Here is an 18479-nt window from a genome sequence, read left to right on the forward strand (position 1 = left end):
ATGAATTGTTTCAATATTTTGAATTTAACAAACTATCACTCACTAATGAATATTATAATATATCACAAAGCACACAATATAATTTAGTGCATGCTTAGATCGACAGTGAGATTGACATAATTATGATGAACATATAAAATTGAAAACGTGAAAAAGTACATAAATTTATAAATCTAATGTTTCAAAACTAATATAAATTATATAAAATGAAGAAATAATATAGCAAATAATTATTTGAACAATTCCAAGGCACACACGAATGAATTGTCTCAATATTTTGGATTTAACAAACTATCAATCGTGAATGAATATTATAATATATCACAAAGCACACAATATTATTTAGTGCATGCTTAGATCGACAGTGAGATTGACATAATTAGGATGAACGTATAAAATTGAAAACGTGAAAAAGTACATAAATTTATAAATCTAATGTTTCAAAACTAATATAAATTATATAAAACGAAAAAATATTATAGCTAAATGTATAACTTTAACAATAAAGAAATACATAACTATTTAACAAATATATCATTAGAAGAACCACTTCATTGAAATAAAAAAGCTTGAATAAACCAATTCCACATTTAAATATATTTTGCATTAATTGTATTAGTCAACAATGTTTTACTTTTTATTTTTTACTAAAGCAAACCTAGCTTATATATAATTATTCAAAATCTATGTCTTAAATATTTACAAATTTTTCTTGCCTATAATTTTTTTCAACCACTTTTGAAGTTTCTTGACCGTGTCAAATAATTATTTGCAAAATTCCAAGGCACACATGAATGAATTGTTTCAATATTTTGAATTTAACAAACTATCACTCATGAATGAATATTATAATATATCACAAAACACATAATATTATTTAGTGCATGCTTAGATCAACAGTGAGAGTGATAGAATTAGGATGAACATCTAAAATTGAAAACGTGAAAAAATACATAAATTTATAAATCTAATGTTTCAAAACTAATATAAATTATATAAAATGAAAAAATATTGTAGTTAAATGTATAACTTTAACAAGAAAGAAATACATAACTATTTAACATATATATTATTGGCTAAATTACATTTGTGTTCCTTTAACTTAATCTCAGGTAACGTTTTAGTCCTTTATCTTTTTTTTTTCCCGATTTAGTCCTTTATTCCTAACAATATCAAATAAAGTATGAAAATATGAGTTTATTTGAAGATTTGCGTTACGAATTTGATAAAATTTGTATTATATTGAAGAATATAATTAATTTTATGAGTTTTGATTGAATTTTTTTTTTTGAATTTTTGTATAAAAAAGGATAACATTGTTGAAATTTTAAAACATAAAATATCAAATTGTCACTTAAAATTAAAATAAAGGACCAAGTCGGGAAAAAAAAAAAAGATAAAGAACTAAAACGTTACCTGAGATTAAGTTAAAGGACCACAAATGTAATTTAGCCTATATTATTAGAAGAACCACTTCAATGAAATCAAATAGCTTGAATAAATCAACTCCATATTTAAATATATTTTGCATGAATTGTATTAGTCAACAATGTTTTACTTTTTTTAACTAAAGCAAACCTAACTTATATATAATTATTCAAAAATATATTTACCTTTAAGTACATAAACACTTGAATATATTTTATTGCAAAATAAAATTAACATTACTTTAAGTACATAAACACTTTTAAATATATTTACCTTTAAGTACATAAACACTTTTAAATTATATATTATTGTTATTTTATAATCAATAATAAATTAAATTTTACCATGCAACTCGCGGGTTAATATCTAGTTTCGATAAAACTTAGTTTTTAATTGTTGTGATAAAATATTGTCACCCAACCCAATTCATATATTTTGTACAGGTTTGGACAACGGATTCAATCCATACCAAACCAAATCAATCAACTTGCGAACACTTCTGCTTTTTCTATACTAAAGAGGAGTATTTTAAGATCAATCTTTGGTCTTCAATCACCCCTATTGTTATTTTCTATTTTCATCTAAATAAGTAATTTTACACGAATTTTGTTTTTCTTTTATTTTTTCGTGATTTCGTTGTCTTAGTGAGGCTTTGTTTTGCTAATTATCTTGGTATAACGTTGTTTTGGTTTGTTGCAGTATTTGTTGGTTATAGATAAACTTCAATCCAGTCTAGAAAATGATTTTAATGTCATCAATGTTACACAACTTCAAAAGTATGGATAATCTAAATTATGTACAGTCTCAATAAATAATAAAACGTGAAAATTAATAACTCTATGAATAAAAAACCACACAAATTATTTTTCATGATTAACATACTATACTAGTATAAAGTAAATATAAGTACAATAAAGTAAACATTAAGTACAGTACCAGTAGTAATTCTTTAAAAAAAATTACATAACATTAGTTGCAGACAAATGGCAGCTAATTAATTTGAGATTACCCACCGACACAATATCAAATGACAAATGATTTCACACAATATCAAGAACAAATGATTTCTTGTTTTCAATCATACTTTATGGTCATTGAGAGGAATGTAATCACACTCCTTATTTTTAACAAGGCTTATTTTTATTAATATATTTTAGTAACAATGCACACATTGACATTTGAGGGTACAATAAGCCAATAATTTCAATCACTTGAATGAGTGATGATGTTATATCCTCAAGGCATCAACGTTAGATTTTCCATCAAGTTTACGAGCAAATAGATTCCTCAGGAATTCTTTTAATCCAATTCTTTTGAACCTTGCTGGTGTTTCTTCGTTGATCAAGCTTGTTGCAGGACCTACCTCTCCATCATGTCTCGAAGTATAGAATGTTGCAATTGAAATTCTTTCTTTTTTAGAGTTCACTGTTGCTCGATGCTCAATACTTCGATATATCCCGTTAGTTATAATCTGCTAACAAAAATATGCAATTCTCTATTTATCTATCTATAAAATAATAATAATGATAATGACTATGGTTCCACAAAGTGATTATGTCATGAAATAAGCTCTAAGAAACTACATGATGAATGAAGCTATGACACATGACACAAATCAAAGAAATTGATATTAATGAATGGATATAATATATATTAATATTACCTCAAGAATGTCTCCAATATTTACAATGAAGGCATTAGGCAAGGGTTTAACAGGGACCCACATGCCATCCTTCCTAACTTGGAGTCCTTCTACTTCATTGAGTTGAAGGAGAATTGTGAGTCCTGATCCATCTGAATGAGGTGTTAGGCCAATAACCTTCTCTGGCTGTGGACATGGAGGGTAATAGTTCATCCTCATTGATTGCACCCCATCTTCAAATAATATACTCATTTCTTTTTCATCTATTTTCAAAGCTTTTCCCATATACTCAACAATAATCATAGCTAACTTTTTTAGTTCTATGGAGTAAAGCTCAAAAGTATCTCTGCAAATGGAGACCTTTCTAACTCAGATTTTTATGGATAAGGATGCCTCTAAGTTTCCCAAAAGAAATGCACATGTCCATTATTATAATTTATACGAACATTAATTTGACACTTATACATTAAAATCATAGTAATAGAGATATTAATTTCTTTTAAGAAATCGATAGAATGTCAACTCAAATATATTGTGTTTGAGGTTTGATAACTCTACATTGATTCTTGTTGTCATCGCTTCTTGAGGTTTGATACCAATGTTATTAGATGCAAAATCATCAAAGTGAGTTGGTATTAACAGATTCAGAGTCAAACACAACTTCAATAAATTCTTCAAAGTTATTATGAACTGGTTTAGTAGCTTCTCTTCCTTTGTTCATCAAAGGATCTAGCTTGTACCAGAACATTAACTTTATCAGATGCTTTACTTAGAGATTTCTTTTTTTTATTTTTGAGTTAGAGGATCAACATGGGTCTTTAGTTAGAGGCAGATAATCATTGTAGTGTTCTTGCCCTTTGTCTTTAGATGATCAATCATTGACTTGTATTTCTTTTGTCTTTTAAGGCATTAACTCGGACGATAGATTATCAGATTTTTATTGCAATATTTCTTATTGCTATATTATGATTTGCTATATTAGTAAACATAATTTTGTTTATTAGGTGATAATATTTTTTAGGCTAAATTACACTTGCGGTCCTTTAACTTAATTTCAGGTAACGTTTTAGTCATTTATCTTTTTTTTTCCCGATTTAGTCCTTTATTCCTAAAAATATCAAATAAAGTATGAAAATATGAGTTTATTTGAAGATTTGCATTACGAATTTGATGAAATTTGTATTATATTGAAGAATATAATTAATTTTATGAGTTTTGATTGAAATTTTTTTTTGAATTTTTGTATAAAAAAGGATATCATTGTTGAAATTTTAAAACATAAAATATCAAATTGTCACTTAAAATTAAAATAAAGGACCAAGTCGGAAAAAAAAAAAAAAGATAAAGGACTAAAACGTTACCTGAAATTAAGTTAAGGGACCACGAATGTAATTTAGCCTATTTTTTATGTTACAAACGCTTAGATTATTATCTCTAACTTACTCATAATTTATGATACCTTAAAATAGATAGTCATTAATATATTTCTTCGTCTTATAATTTAATATGCACACTTAAAACCTACAGTATTGTTCTTGTTTGTTTGTTTGTTTTGTTATCATCAAACTATCAACTAGTTCATTGTAGTTAAAACTACTTTTGCACTAATATTTTCAGTCAATGATTTGTTCGGTAGAGTGTTATCCTTTCTTTTACCTTTGAGGAGTTTTTTTGAAATATGATTCATCTTCTTAATTTTAGATTTTCTTGATGTGTTTGGGTGTGGTTGTTGTCCTATTGCTTTTCTTTGTACTTTTCTTATTAATAATATATAGTGTTGTAAAAGATTGTTAGAGTTGGCGGCGTCAATCTAGTTGGGATGAGTTAAGTTAGTGATGTCCTCTGCACCTTTTCTTTACTTAAAAAAATATAAATATGTAGAGAAAGAGAGAGTGAGAGAGAGAGAACCTCATATGAAGAGGAAGTTGTGGAAATAACTGTGGCATTCTCAAATGCTTAGGAAGTGTGGTCATGAAGAAAAGATCAGCCCAATCAAGCTTTTGTTCTTCACTCACAACAAATGCTTGTCCAAATCCTTCCATATGTTGGCTACTTTGCCAAAACTTTTTCTTTTCTGACATTGGAAGGTTGAAAAGATCCTGAATCTCTAACTTTACTTTCTCCACCAAAGAAGAATTAACACCATGATTTACTAGCTACAACAACACAAATTAACAATAATTAAATCAATTGCTAACCAAATCTCTAAATTTGATGTCCAAATAATACTTCTCTAATTTTAATTAAGAAATTGAAGGATAACTTATTGAAATAAAAAATTGAAAAAGAAAGAATTATTATTCATTAAACTTTCACCACTGAGTTAACATCTAATGGAGGATTTATCTAAAAAGTTGAAACATACTTGGAAGAATCCCCAGTCTTTGCAAGCAAGGTGAAGCTTAGCCAATTCTGAACTCCCAAATTCTAAAGAAAGCAAGTTGTTCATATCAATAACTGGAATTTCAAGGATACTATGATCAGCTTCAGTGATGACCAAATCTTGATGTTGAGACTGAATATATCTTGGTGGAACTGTTAAAATATTGTCCTTAGCCAACTCTTGAACTGATGGTACAAGAAGGGAAGTTCCAGATGGATTCTTTATCTCTTCCATGGTTCCACTCTCTATCTTAATTTGTTTTCACTAAACAAGCCCCAAAAATGCATGAATGACAAGGGACCATTATCTTTTTGTTTAATCTTAATTTACCATGATGAAATCAAATAGTAATTGGATTCAAGTCGTGAGTTATTCGTCATAATACAAATTCAAATTTTGACCGGAAATAATTTTTAATCAGATTTTATTTATACTAATAGTTAATAATTTTTTTGTGGTTTATAAATTCATTTGTTTCAGATACATTAGATATTAAATATAGATATTTTTTCAATCAAAATTCAAATTTGTCTCATTGTGGGAATTTATTCCTTTCTGTTAAAGATTATAATAGCTAATGACTTTTAATTAATGTGGAACCCAACAAAGTATATGAATTGACCCCTAACTAAAGCAATTATTTAGGAGATTTTACGTGATTAGCGGATAGCTTCAAATTATCATGTATCTTTCCATCTCGTGGAGAAATATGTAAATATTGTTTGGTTCCAGCTAAAACTGAATAATGGGAAATAGGAAAGATGGAAAGTGTATTGAGTGGGGACTTCCTTCGTTTGGTTGCATTTCACAACCTTCTGGCTTCGTGTCAATAGATAAGATTTTATTGATTAAATAGCATAAATTAAAAAAATTAATTGTAACGTTAAATTTGAGTGTAATTTGGATTCTGTTAGTAATTTATCATTAAAAAGATAGAGTTAGTTTATGATTTTAGTATAATATTTATAACAAATTACAGAAAAAAAAAAAGTATATAATATAATTGAGTTTGATTGTTATGTACTATTAACGTAAAAAGCTTACATTATCATATATTACAACCATTCATAAGAATGATTTTAGAGATAGTTTTGATAAAAGTTAAATATATCTGATGATTTAATAGTTGTTATTGACAGACAGTGTAAAAAAATTTCACAATAACAGTGTATATAAATTAAATTCAATATAATTAGAGATAAATTAATAAAAATAATAATTAATAGAGTTAAAAAAGTAAAATAAATTTTATAAAAAGGTAGTAATTTGGTGGATCTTGTTTAGGTGTGGAAATATATCAGACTCATTGACAAAGACTTACGGTCTAACCTATGCCAGATTCAGGTCAGACCAAACTTTTGTTTTAAACAATGTCAAATCTATTTAGTTAAAAAATTTAGGCTACATGTCACATAATATGATTTTTAATAGACCGACTATATAATAGTTTTTTTCTACTATAAATATTATATTAAATTAGAATTGAAATAGGATGTGTACAAAATTATATTGTTCAAAATGTCATGTTAAATATCAAAATAGAATTTAATTTTATTGACATATTAATTCGTTAATCTATTTAAAAATATGTTTGATTATTTATTCTAAAATGCTATAATGAAATAGGATTTTAAATAGACTAATATGTCATACCATACTTTTATTAATGTCAGGCTTCAATCTAAAAAATAAATCTATGATAGACCACGAATCAAACTTAAATATTATATTTTTTGATATGACATATTCTACTTTTACGAAGTTTAACTTAGTCTAACTCATTTGATATTGGTTTCTTAAAAATATTCTAATGTGATTTAGGAAGAAAGCCAAATAATCCTTACTTTCTTTCATTCGATATTTTTCTCTCCCATTTTGTATTGTTGTCCAATCAAAATAGTAAGTTGCTGATTGTGACTTCTGTCGACTGTAAATTTGATTGGTGTGAGTATGTGAGCAGAGTTTAGTTCCATCTTGTGTTGATAGAAAAAAGTCAAGTTTGTTGCCTAACACTTTGGATCTTTCACAACAATAATGTACCACTATATTATTTAGGCTTATGTCTTATTTTTGTAAGTTAGCATTTTTATAATTTTTGTTTTTGTAATTTTTTTTGTTTAAATTTAATTCTATAGTTTCAATTGTGTTTTAAAATCGATCATACTATTAATGACAGTTAAAATAAGATGACATGACAAATGGAGAAGTGACAAAAATAAAATGATTGTTGACTGTTATTTGTAACAATTAATTGATTTAATATCTAACTCCAAAAATTATTTTTGTTTCTCGTTATTGTAAAAGCTTTCCTCGTCATATTTAGTATTGCAAGAGTTGTCTTATTGCTCTGAATAAGTTGTCTTTACAAAAATTACTACTTTATATTTTCTATTACAAAACTCTTTTTAAAATTATTAAATTAGTTAAAAGTTACATTTTTTTTCTTAATATTACCTCTGGTTCTATTTTAGTAGAAAATAACAAAAATCATTAATTTTAATATACTCATTAATTGTTTTAATTTTTTAATTATTTTTACATATATATTTTTATTGAAAATTGTGAGATAGTAATCCATTAATAATATCAAAAATATAAATATCTTAAATAAATATATAAAAATAATTTAAACAATAAATACACATTAAAAATCTTTTTATATATAGAATATAAGAATTTTAAAATTATCTTATATTTAAGATACGAGGGAGTCATATATAATACAAGTGGCAAAAATAAAATGTGACTAAAATTTTTAAACATAATTATAAAATGAGATGCATGACATTCATTTTTTTTTTAATGTGAAGTCATAAATTGTATTGATTATTTAATCTCTTTCTGCTTGGAGTTCCAGCAAGCACCAACCACTTAGAACTTATCGTCAAAACTCATGTTTAGTTTAAGTGTATGAGAGGTTAAAAGTTTGATATATATATATATATATATAAATAAAGTGACTCATATTTAATATTTTAAAATTTTAAGTGAAGATTTAATTTCAACGTATTTTGTGGTGTAAAACATTTAATATTTTGTTGTCCTTTACCCCATATTCTCCAACAACTCATTAGAAAGATTTTGCAATAGATGATTAAAAAATGGAAGAAAATTTTCTGAATATACATCATTTGATTGATTAAATTATCAAGTAACAAGATGAATAGTTATATCTAACCAACTCTATGAATAACTACCTTGCAAAAATAACTGGCAAGATTAACTAAGTCATATATACAATTGAATTCTTAAGTGTTATCCTTTGATTCTAATATTTAGAATAGTGATGAGTCTTGATAGCAAAATAAATATCAAAAAAAGTTTAAAACAATTTTTAGAATATGGTCTAATTTTGAATCGACCAGATGACTAATAGACTGAATTTATTGAATATGTTCAATTTCAAAATCTAATTTGTCATTTTCTAAATTTAGAGACTAAATTGTCTTGTCTCTAAAATTTATGGATATCATAATCATGATTCACTGTATAGTTGAAAATAAAATTACATGCCTTTTTTTTTCTTTGTTCAAAAATCAACCAGATGTTCATTTGTGTTTGAGTTTATGGAACAGAGGTTACATTAGTAGTTTCTAAAGAATTTGAGCATTGGTAAAGTACAATGGGAGCTTCTACTTGCATCTTCATTTGATTAAACTTCAGTGCTAATATAGGCTTTGATAACATCACATAGGTGCTTAAATTCTGTATTTCATTTCTATGTTCTTTAGCCATATGGTTACTGCCTCCATAGTCTTGTAAAGATTCATTGTCTTCGCCATCAACATTTGTTAAAGAGAATGCTTCTAAAACCTTCAAAGGCTTCACTGCTTGCACCCTATTTTAATATGTCAAATAGCACATTATGTGAAAAGTATATATGCAAATAACTAATAATATTGAAATAGTTTTAAATTGTGATTCCAATCATAATTGTGGATGTGCCTATGGATTTTAAATTGTGGTCATAATAACAGTTGTAGTTATGTTGATATCTTTAATGTTGTAGAGAGTCATCCACAATATACTTTAAAATTACTATTTATTTTTATTTATTTGAGAATTTTAAATAGGAACTAAACCTGGATTCAATCTGACAAGTGTACTTGAGAAGGTTGGGATTAAACTCTGTGCCACCACTGCAATTTTGAAAGAAAAAAATTATTATTATTATTAAAATTGAAGAGATTTGTAACAGAATGAGTGAATGAAATGATTTACCTAAAACTTGGAAGTGACATTTTAATTGTTGGCCCTATCCAACGGTCAATATTCAAAGAAGGCACTGCTATCAACATGCTTGTAATCAGTGAAACCTTATGTCAATTACAATTAGAAGGTAAACTACATGACATATGATATATCCTCCAAATAAAATTAATTTGACTCACCAGCACTAGTGAGACTTATATTACAAGTATCTGTTGTACCAAGAGATTTGATTTCGGTTACTTCAACATTCATCTGATCATTCTGATTGAAGAACTCAGAACCAATTCCAATCATATTTAAAAATTCACCCCTGCCCCTTGATTGTCTTGAGACTGCCCTACTTGTCTGCTTCAACAATCAAAATTCAGCCATTTTTGTGTATTATATATTAGTGTATTATAATTTTTTTTTCACATTTTTATAAAGATATTCAAGACATACATTAATAATCAAATGCACATTATTCTTTTAACTATTTGACATACAATGTGTAATGTTTTAATAAATTGATTAATGATAAACATTTGTTTCGTACATTGTTTATGTAGTAAATTATAATTAGTATTGTTTATATAGTAAATTATAATTAGTGTTACAAATTTTTTTCATTTTATCAACTATGTGAATATTGAGTACTCCAAAGAGTGAACTGAAATAAAGCACTTGGTAAAGAAAATACCTTGGAAAACCTAGCCACCTGACTTGGAAGACCCACTTCCTGTAGAAGAAGTGCTAGTTAGTTACAACACACATAACAGTTTGGTTTCAAATATGGTGATTGACCTATAATGAAGAGAACGTGATTTCAATTAAGTGAAATGTTTTTCAAACAAAAGATAAATATATGATTTTCGAGTTTTCAATTGTTTGTTTTTTAACACCAAAAAACTAATATCTACACTCACTCAATGATGTAAAATGATAGCTCTAATATATGACAATTAATAAAATAAAATAAAAAAATATGCCAATTAATACATGATGGAACATCATCAATAGATTTTTTAATAAAAACATATACGGTAAAATTTTTTATTTTTACTTTAAAATAATACAAAATTAAACAAAATTTATAATGGTTGTTTGATCCAGGAATTTTCTAATTCTACCTTTCTTCCGTGAGAACAGGCTTCATAGTTGTTCACGTACACAGTCGTTGCCCATCTTTTGACAAGAAAAATAAATAGATATAAGTCGCTAAAACTAAGCTCTTTAATCAAATAAAGATTTCATTTGTATATTTCAACAATATAAAACTTTTGTATTCATGTATTTAACCAAATCAGACTATAATATTACCTTTTTTTAATTTAGTTTTTAAAATATGTACTTTTTGCGATCTGATTAAATTGTATGTATATAAAAGTTGTATATCATCGATATATAGAAATACATCGCATCAAATGATTTAATAAAAAAAAACAAAATTTATCAATTAACCGTTGAGTAAAAAATAATCAAATAATGTCGACTTTGGCTATCAACTTTTTAAATATATTGTATAACATTCGTTAATGGTTTTCATTTTCTTTGGCTATCAACTTTATAAATATATTGTATAACCTTCATTAACGGTTTTCTTTGTTGTTGTAGTTGAATATTACTAAGGAAGTTTAGAACTAGATCTTTACTATAAAAAATTTCTTTTTTTCTAATAAACTATATTAAAATAGTTGGTCTATTTGGCTCATGTGCCATGTCAGACTCCTTGTCTTTTTCCTTGTAGCCAACCTCAGTTTCACCAACCAGCGAGTCAATCAGTTTATGCACCAGTCAACCTGTCACCCAGCTTGCTCCACCAATCTGTCAATCAGCTAGCCAGTCAGCCAACTTGTTCACTAGTCTTTCGGTCAGCCAACTCGCTCTCCAGCCAACTAGCTTGTTCATTAGTCTGTCAGTGACCAGCTTATTAACTTGTTTGCATACCAGCCTACGCATCAATATGTCAGTTACCAAGCAAGCTCTACAAGTCTACCAGCCTCACAATCAACTTGATAGTTACTTGCCAGTCAAGCTAATTGTGAGCTTGTAACGGCTTATAGGATACTTGTCCTAGGTTGTGATTAGTTAGTTATTTTTGTTATTTCAGTTATGGTTGTTGCGCGACACCATATCTCTTCTCTCCCATTGTATATAAAGAGATTGATATGCTACATTGCAATTGTAACTTTTTATATTTCTTTTTCAATATTTGAGGAATTATTCAGTAAAATAATTTCATCTTGTTTCATAATATGGTGTAATTGAGCCAGGTTTGAGGACCTTCAAGATCAAATAACAACAATTCAAATCTTGATCATGCACAAAACAATAGTAGTCATATTACATTCACCCAAGTGAATGTCCTTCTTCTATCATTGTTACTCCAGTCCTTAATGAAATCAATTACAATTATTGGGCTTGTTCAATGACCATAGAAATGGTGGGAAAGATTAAAATGGATTTTCTTGATGGATCTTTGCCTATGCCAAGTGATTTTGAGCTAGCTCACATGTACTGGTTGCGATGCAACAATTTGGTTCCTCAATGGATCATCAATTCAGTTTTACCATCAATAGCTCAAAGTCTTGCCTTCAAAGATAATACCAACAAAGCTTGGATTGATTTAAAAGAAATATTTTTTTAGAGTTTTAGAATTGCAAAAGAAAATTCGCTCAAGACTCTAATAATTTTCACCCTATACCACGATGTAATTATGCCTCCACAACCTATGTCCAAAAAGATAGGGTGATCATTTTCTTAACCGATTTAAATGAAATTTTTATGTGGTTAAAACTTCAATGCTGCTCATAGAGCCTCTGTCAAATATCAATAGAGTCCTATCTTTAGTTCTCCAAAACGAAAGACTGAATGGAGGGTCTAATGATAATACAGAATCTCAGACTTTTGTAATTGCTGCTAAAACAAAGAAAGGTTCTTGGAAAGGAAAGGAAAATTCCAAGACCTGCACTCGTTGTGGTAAACTAGCTTATATTGTTGACATTTGTTACAAAAAGCATGAATTTCCACCTAATTTCAAATTCAAGAATGGTAATTATATCAATAATGTGTATGGTAAACAAGAAAGCCCCAAGAATTAGGAAAATGTCATTGTGGCAACCAACAAGGTCCATTCACTCAAGACCAAATCAAATTGATTCTAAATCTGATACAATAGGCTAATTTGTGGACTAATCAAGCAGCCAATCACATAGCTTCCTTTTCCCAAGTTGGTTTAACCCGAGTTGACAAGTCCACAAACAAACATTCCTTAATTGCTTCAATAATATTCACAAAGATGTGGTTTGGATTATAGATTTTCATCATGTTTGTAATAATTTTAATGTTTTCACTAAGTTTGTCATTATTAAACCAATTAATATTAAATTTCCTAATGGGAAGTTTTGAGAAGGGTCAATGGCTTAGAGTTTATTAATTCGGATTTGTATTCCAATATGGATATTGTACAGTAAACCACATGTGTTGAGACACCTCAGCATATTGTTGGGGTGGAAAGAAATCATCAACGCATTTTAAATGTGGCTAGCGGCCTTTTGTTTCAATCTGATCTATCTGAGACTTTTTGGATCGATGTTGTTAACCATGTTATTCATATTTTTACTACTTTTTTGCTTAAAAACAAGTCACCTTATTGATGTTTGTATAACACTAACCTTGATTTGACTAATTTTAAGGTTTTTGGATGTCTTTGTTATGCATCCACTCTTACTTATCACAGATCTAAGTTTGATAGTCGTGCCAAGAAATGTGTATTATTAGGATATAAGGCATGTACAAAGGGTAACTAGCTTTATGATATCCAATACTAAAGTTTTATTGTTTCTAGGAATGTGGTGTTTGAAGAACTTATCATTCCTTATAGTCCAAACAAATCAAATTTATAGAATTGGGATTGTATTCCTGTTAATGATTGTGAACCTACTGTTATTGAACTGCATAAAGCTTATTTTGATTGTGATTTGGAAAGGGAACATACCCCAAGCTCACAATCTGATGAACCTAAGCAAGGTGATGATTCCATTGCTCAACAAGACCAAGATAATAATGATAATCAATACATAAGAAGATCGGAACAAAAAAGACATCAACCAACCTATCTAACAGATTATGAGTGCCAAATCACAAGTCAATCAATAATCAAACTAGGTACACCTTATCCTATTTGTAATTATGCTTTTTATGCTAATTTATCTCTATCTCAAAAGGAATTTTCTCTGTCTATTTTGAATGAAACAAAACCAATGAACTATGAAGAGGCAAGTAAACATCCATACTAGAATAAAGCAATGGAAGATGTATTGAAGGCTCTGGAAACTAACAACACATGGGAAATTGTAGACCTCCCTCTTAGAGTCAAACCTTTAGGAAGCAAGTGGATTTACAAACTCAAAAAAAAAAAAGCAGGATGAGACTATAGACAGATACAAAGCAAGGGTTGTGATAAAAGAATATAACCATAGAGAAGGACTAGACTATCTTGACACTTTCAACCCATTCACTAAAATGACAACCATTAGATTTTTGTTGGCCTTGCATCCATTTCTCACTAGCATATTCACCAACTTGACATCAACAATACCTTTTTATATTGAGACCTACATGAGGATGTCTACATGAGGTTACCAAATGGAATTATTGCGAACAGAACAAACCAAGCGTGTAAGCTGATTAAATCTTTGTATGGCTTAAAGCAAGCTAACAGACAATGATATGAGAAGTTTCTCTCTACATTACTGAGTTATGGTTTTCAACAAGCACCATCAGATCATTCTCTCTTCATCAACATTACTCAAATACTTTCACAACTTTGGCTATTTATGTGGATGATGTAATCTTAGTTGGGAACAGTTTGAATGAGTTTCCACAAATCAAGGACCAATTACATGAGCTTTTTAGCATCGAGGATTTTGGAGCCTTGAAGTTTTTCCTTGGGTTAGAAGTTGCACAATCAAATAGTGGTATCTCCTTTTGTCAAAGAAAGTAATGTCTAGATTTATTAATAGAAACAGGTATGTTGGGCAGCAAATCTGCTTCAACACCAATGGATGTTTCTCTAAGATTACAACAACAAGATGGAATGTCCAATGTTGATTCTACTGAATACATGAGACTTATTGGTAAACTAATATACTTGACAACTACAAGACCTGACATTACCTTTGTTGTCCAACAGCTCAGCCAATACATGACAAGTCTTAGTCAGACATGTTATCAAGCAGTAATTAGGGTCCTCAGATACTTAAACAAGGCATCAAGAAAGAGTCTCTATTTTCCTAGAAATTCAGAGGTTAAACTCACTGGATTCACATATGCAGATTGGGCCACATGCAAAGATTCTAGGAGTTCTATTTCAAGATATTGTTTCTTTCTTGTATATTCTCTCATTAGTTGGAAATCCAAGAAACAAGTTATTGTAGCAAAATCGTCTTCAAAGGCAGAATATAGAGCTTTAGTGTCAAGAACTTGTGAGTTACAATGGCTAGTTTACCTCTTTAGTGACCTCCATATCAGTTTCAAGCATACACCTTTTGTTGTTTTGTGACAATCGGAGTACTTTACACGTAGCAGGCAATTCAGTCTTTCATGAAAGAACCAAACATTTGGAAATAGATTGCCAAATTGTGAGGGAAAAGTCTCAAGTTGCCTTCCTTAAATTAATGCATATCTCTAGTGACAAGCAAACTACTGACCTCTTCACCAAGAGCTTGTTGCCAAAGTACTTCAACAGTTTTGTTTCTAAGCTTGGATTACTTGATATATATCAAACTCCAGCTTATTAAGGGTATTAGAATAGTTTGTCTATTTGGCTCATGTGCCATGTCAGTCTTTTTCTCTTTATCCTTGCAACCAGCCTTAGTTTCACCAACTAGTCAGCCAATTTGCTCCACCTATTTGTCAGTCAACCAACTTGTTCACTAGTCTGTCAGCCAGCTTGTTTACTAGTCTGTTAGTCATCCAACCTACGCATAAGTCTGTTAGTCAACCAACTAGCTCCAACAATCTATCAACTTCACAATCAACTTCATAGTTACTTGTCAGTCAAGCTAATTGTGAGCTTGTAATAGCTTATAGGATTCTTGTCCTAGGTTGTTATTAGTTCGTTATTTTTGCTACTTCAGTTATAGTTGCTACACATCATATATTTTCTCTCCCATTTATGTAAAGAGATTGAGATGCTACATTGCAATTATAACTTTCTATATTTCTTTTTAATATATGATGAATTATTCAGTAAAATAGTTTCGTCTTGTTTCATAATAAATTACTATCTCCATCTCACAATGAGTGTCGTTTAAGATTTTTACACACATAATAAGAAATGTCATAATTAGAAGAAAGGGATAAGTCATTTTAACAAACTATTTATCTTAACTATTGATCCTCGTTATCAATGTAAAGTATAATAATATTTTGAAAGTTTTGCATACAGTAATCACTGAAAGATAATATATGAAAAAAATAATTAAAATTACATTCAAAATGATGAATGATATTTTTTTTTCAAGTTATTTGTTTATAAATAATATTTTTCAAAAGTAAAATTTAAAAATTAACTCATGATTAAGACTCAAAATTGAGTACTAAAGCACAAATTTTAAAACGTAAAATAGAAAACCACTTCAAATGGAACGATATTTCTAAATTCAATAATTTTCTTTAGTCGACTACGATGTCTTTTTTTCTAGCCGACATAAATTCAATCATTTTAACTTACTATTATAATAAAGGTCTTGTCAACAAAGTGTTTTAAGGACATATATTAGACAATATAAAAATAAAAGTTGCGTTTAAATTAATTATATTTAAATTATTAAGAAATTAAATACAAAATTTCAGAATACTTCTTCTATATTTATTTAGTTCTTTAATATATCTTTTTAAAGATTAGTTAGCATTTTCTAAGATATGAATCTGATTCACAACCACATCAGCAGTGCAAAGAGTCGATTGGAATAGTAGCTACGGTATTTGAACAATGTAAAGCTAGTGAAGCATTGGAACTTGAAAGGGATAAGATTTGTTATCCACTATGTAGTCTTTGTGGACGTTATCCAATTCATCAATCCAAACCCAAATAATAATAATAATAACATAAATGAAAAGCTATAACATACGCGCATGATGTTGGGCGGTTCCAAACAAGTCCAGCAATCACAACAAGCTGCCACCCATACAAACTTCAAATGTCAGCTAACACAAACTTATATCAATGACTTTGAATTTTCTACCAGTATCATGTATTTTCTTTGTATTAAATATAAAAAAAATTAATTAATAAAATAAATATATTTTGATTAAATTTTAGATTAAATATATTATTTTTTGTTAATTTTAATTTCTCTTTTATTTAATGTAAGAGAAAGTACATTATTATGAAAATTATTCCTTTCATTTTTAATTTTGTTCTTTTAAATATTTTATTTTTAATCTAAAATTTTATTTTTTTTCGTAAAAATAAGATATAATTCATAATATGTTTTCTTTTGTGTTTTTAAAAACAAACAAAAAATATTATCAAGTCAATTTTATTTTTATTTTATAGATAAAATTAAATCAATCAAAAATATATTATTTATTGATAGTGTGTTTGAAGTTAAAGAGATTAAAATTAAAAGGCCTATCAAACATTATAATATTGGGAGTGAAAATTTAAAAAACAGAACCTCATCAAAGACACCGACTGGACTGTCCTCATAAGTGGCTAGAAAGAATCCACCTAAAGTGTATCTGAAAATAATGAGTTAGTTAATGACTACATTAATCAATTAAAGATTTCAAAATTATAAAAAAAAAAAAACAAAAAAACAAAAAAATCGTACTTATATTTTAGAATTTCAAAAAGATTTAAATTGAAAATGCATTTTGGTCAAAAATAAATAAAAAAATGCATAAAATAGAACAAACCTATTAAACATATTAATTAATTAGTTTTAACTATTGTATTTAACCTGTATTAAATAATTAATATGTCTAATAAATTCAAATTGAAATGTTTATTTACATGTCATGAAATTATACACACAGATTTTTTTCATATGATTAATATGAATTTTGAAATGAACTATTTCATTTTAAAGGCAAGTGAATAAAATTAAATTAGGAAATAAAAAGAAGTAAAAGGGAAAAAAAAAACTAGTAAATTTACCTACCCAAAAGCTTCAACCAATTTGAATTCTTTTGGAATGCATGATCTAACTTTCTCTGATTTCACAAGATGGAGTTGATACAAGGCACTAATATACACATAAACAAAACTAGTTAATCAAACCGCAAATCTAAGTAACAATTTCACCATAATGTATTTGCAGTGTAATCACAACCATAATTTAAAATCATCACAGCAAAATCAAACATAAAGAAGCTATAGAAAGATATATAGTTAAATATTAATTTCAGGCTTAACTTACCTGCCTCTAAATAACCATGGAGCCTTAGCATACCCATTTGAAGATTTTGTCTCTACAGCTTCCATGAACTAAAATAATTGTGTTTGTTAGTAACCTAATAGCAATTATATTAATTGAATCAATGTTACTAACTCACTAAAAAATGTTATAAGGATGATAGATACACTACACATTAATCATTAATATTTTATATAATTTGGTATGCAAGAAGCAAAAGGGAAGTTGAAGTTATGGGTTACCTTAAACAATTGTTGAAAGCATGGTGTTTGAGTATGGAAGTGATGGGAAAAATGGAACTTTGGTGAGAGAAGGAGTGCCACAAGATGTAAAGTAGTGTAATAATATGAGACAATGAAATGAATGGATAAACCAAAGTTTCATCCACCGTGTCCTTTTGTGAGGACAT

At 28.1% G+C, this 18479-nt stretch overlaps 2 protein-coding genes across 4 annotated transcripts; both read right to left on the minus strand.

Moving 5' to 3' along the window:
- Window positions 1–2272: 2272 nt before the first annotated feature.
- On the minus strand, window positions 2273–5829 carry LOC101507763 (protein SRG1). Its single transcript, XM_004488919.4, has 4 exons — window positions 5436–5829; window positions 4979–5226; window positions 3092–3416; window positions 2273–2899 (listed from the first exon to the last, which is right to left on the minus strand). Exons 1-4 carry the CDS (start codon window positions 5685–5687, stop codon window positions 2657–2659), a joined length of 1068 nt encoding a protein of 355 aa, XP_004488976.1. The 5' UTR covers window positions 5688–5829; the 3' UTR covers window positions 2273–2656.
- A 3091-nt stretch (window positions 5830–8920) lies between these two features.
- On the minus strand, window positions 8921–18479 carry LOC101508087 (protein NEOXANTHIN-DEFICIENT 1). Of its 3 annotated transcripts, none has more exons than XM_027335629.2 (11): window positions 18313–18479; window positions 18074–18167; window positions 17816–17899; window positions 17330–17393; window positions 16781–16827; window positions 10775–10829; window positions 10345–10383; window positions 9845–10010; window positions 9675–9741; window positions 9536–9592; window positions 8921–9291 (listed from the first exon to the last, which is right to left on the minus strand). In XM_027335629.2, the coding sequence occupies exons 2-11, from the start codon at window positions 18136–18138 to the stop codon at window positions 9018–9020; spliced, it is 918 nt and encodes a 305-aa protein (XP_027191430.1). In that variant the 5' UTR covers window positions 18139–18167; window positions 18313–18479; the 3' UTR covers window positions 8921–9017. The 3 variants fall into 3 exon arrangements, with proteins under 3 accessions (XP_027191430.1, XP_004488977.1, XP_004488978.1); XM_004488920.3 differs by having other exon boundaries at window positions 18074–18141; window positions 18313–18476; XM_004488921.3 differs by having other exon boundaries at window positions 9675–9738; window positions 18074–18141; window positions 18313–18475.

The sequence above is a fragment of the Cicer arietinum genome, chromosome 1 (assembly GCF_000331145.2).
Source record: "Cicer arietinum cultivar CDC Frontier isolate Library 1 chromosome 1, Cicar.CDCFrontier_v2.0, whole genome shotgun sequence".
NCBI classification, from domain to species: Eukaryota; Viridiplantae; Streptophyta; class Magnoliopsida; order Fabales; family Fabaceae; genus Cicer; species Cicer arietinum.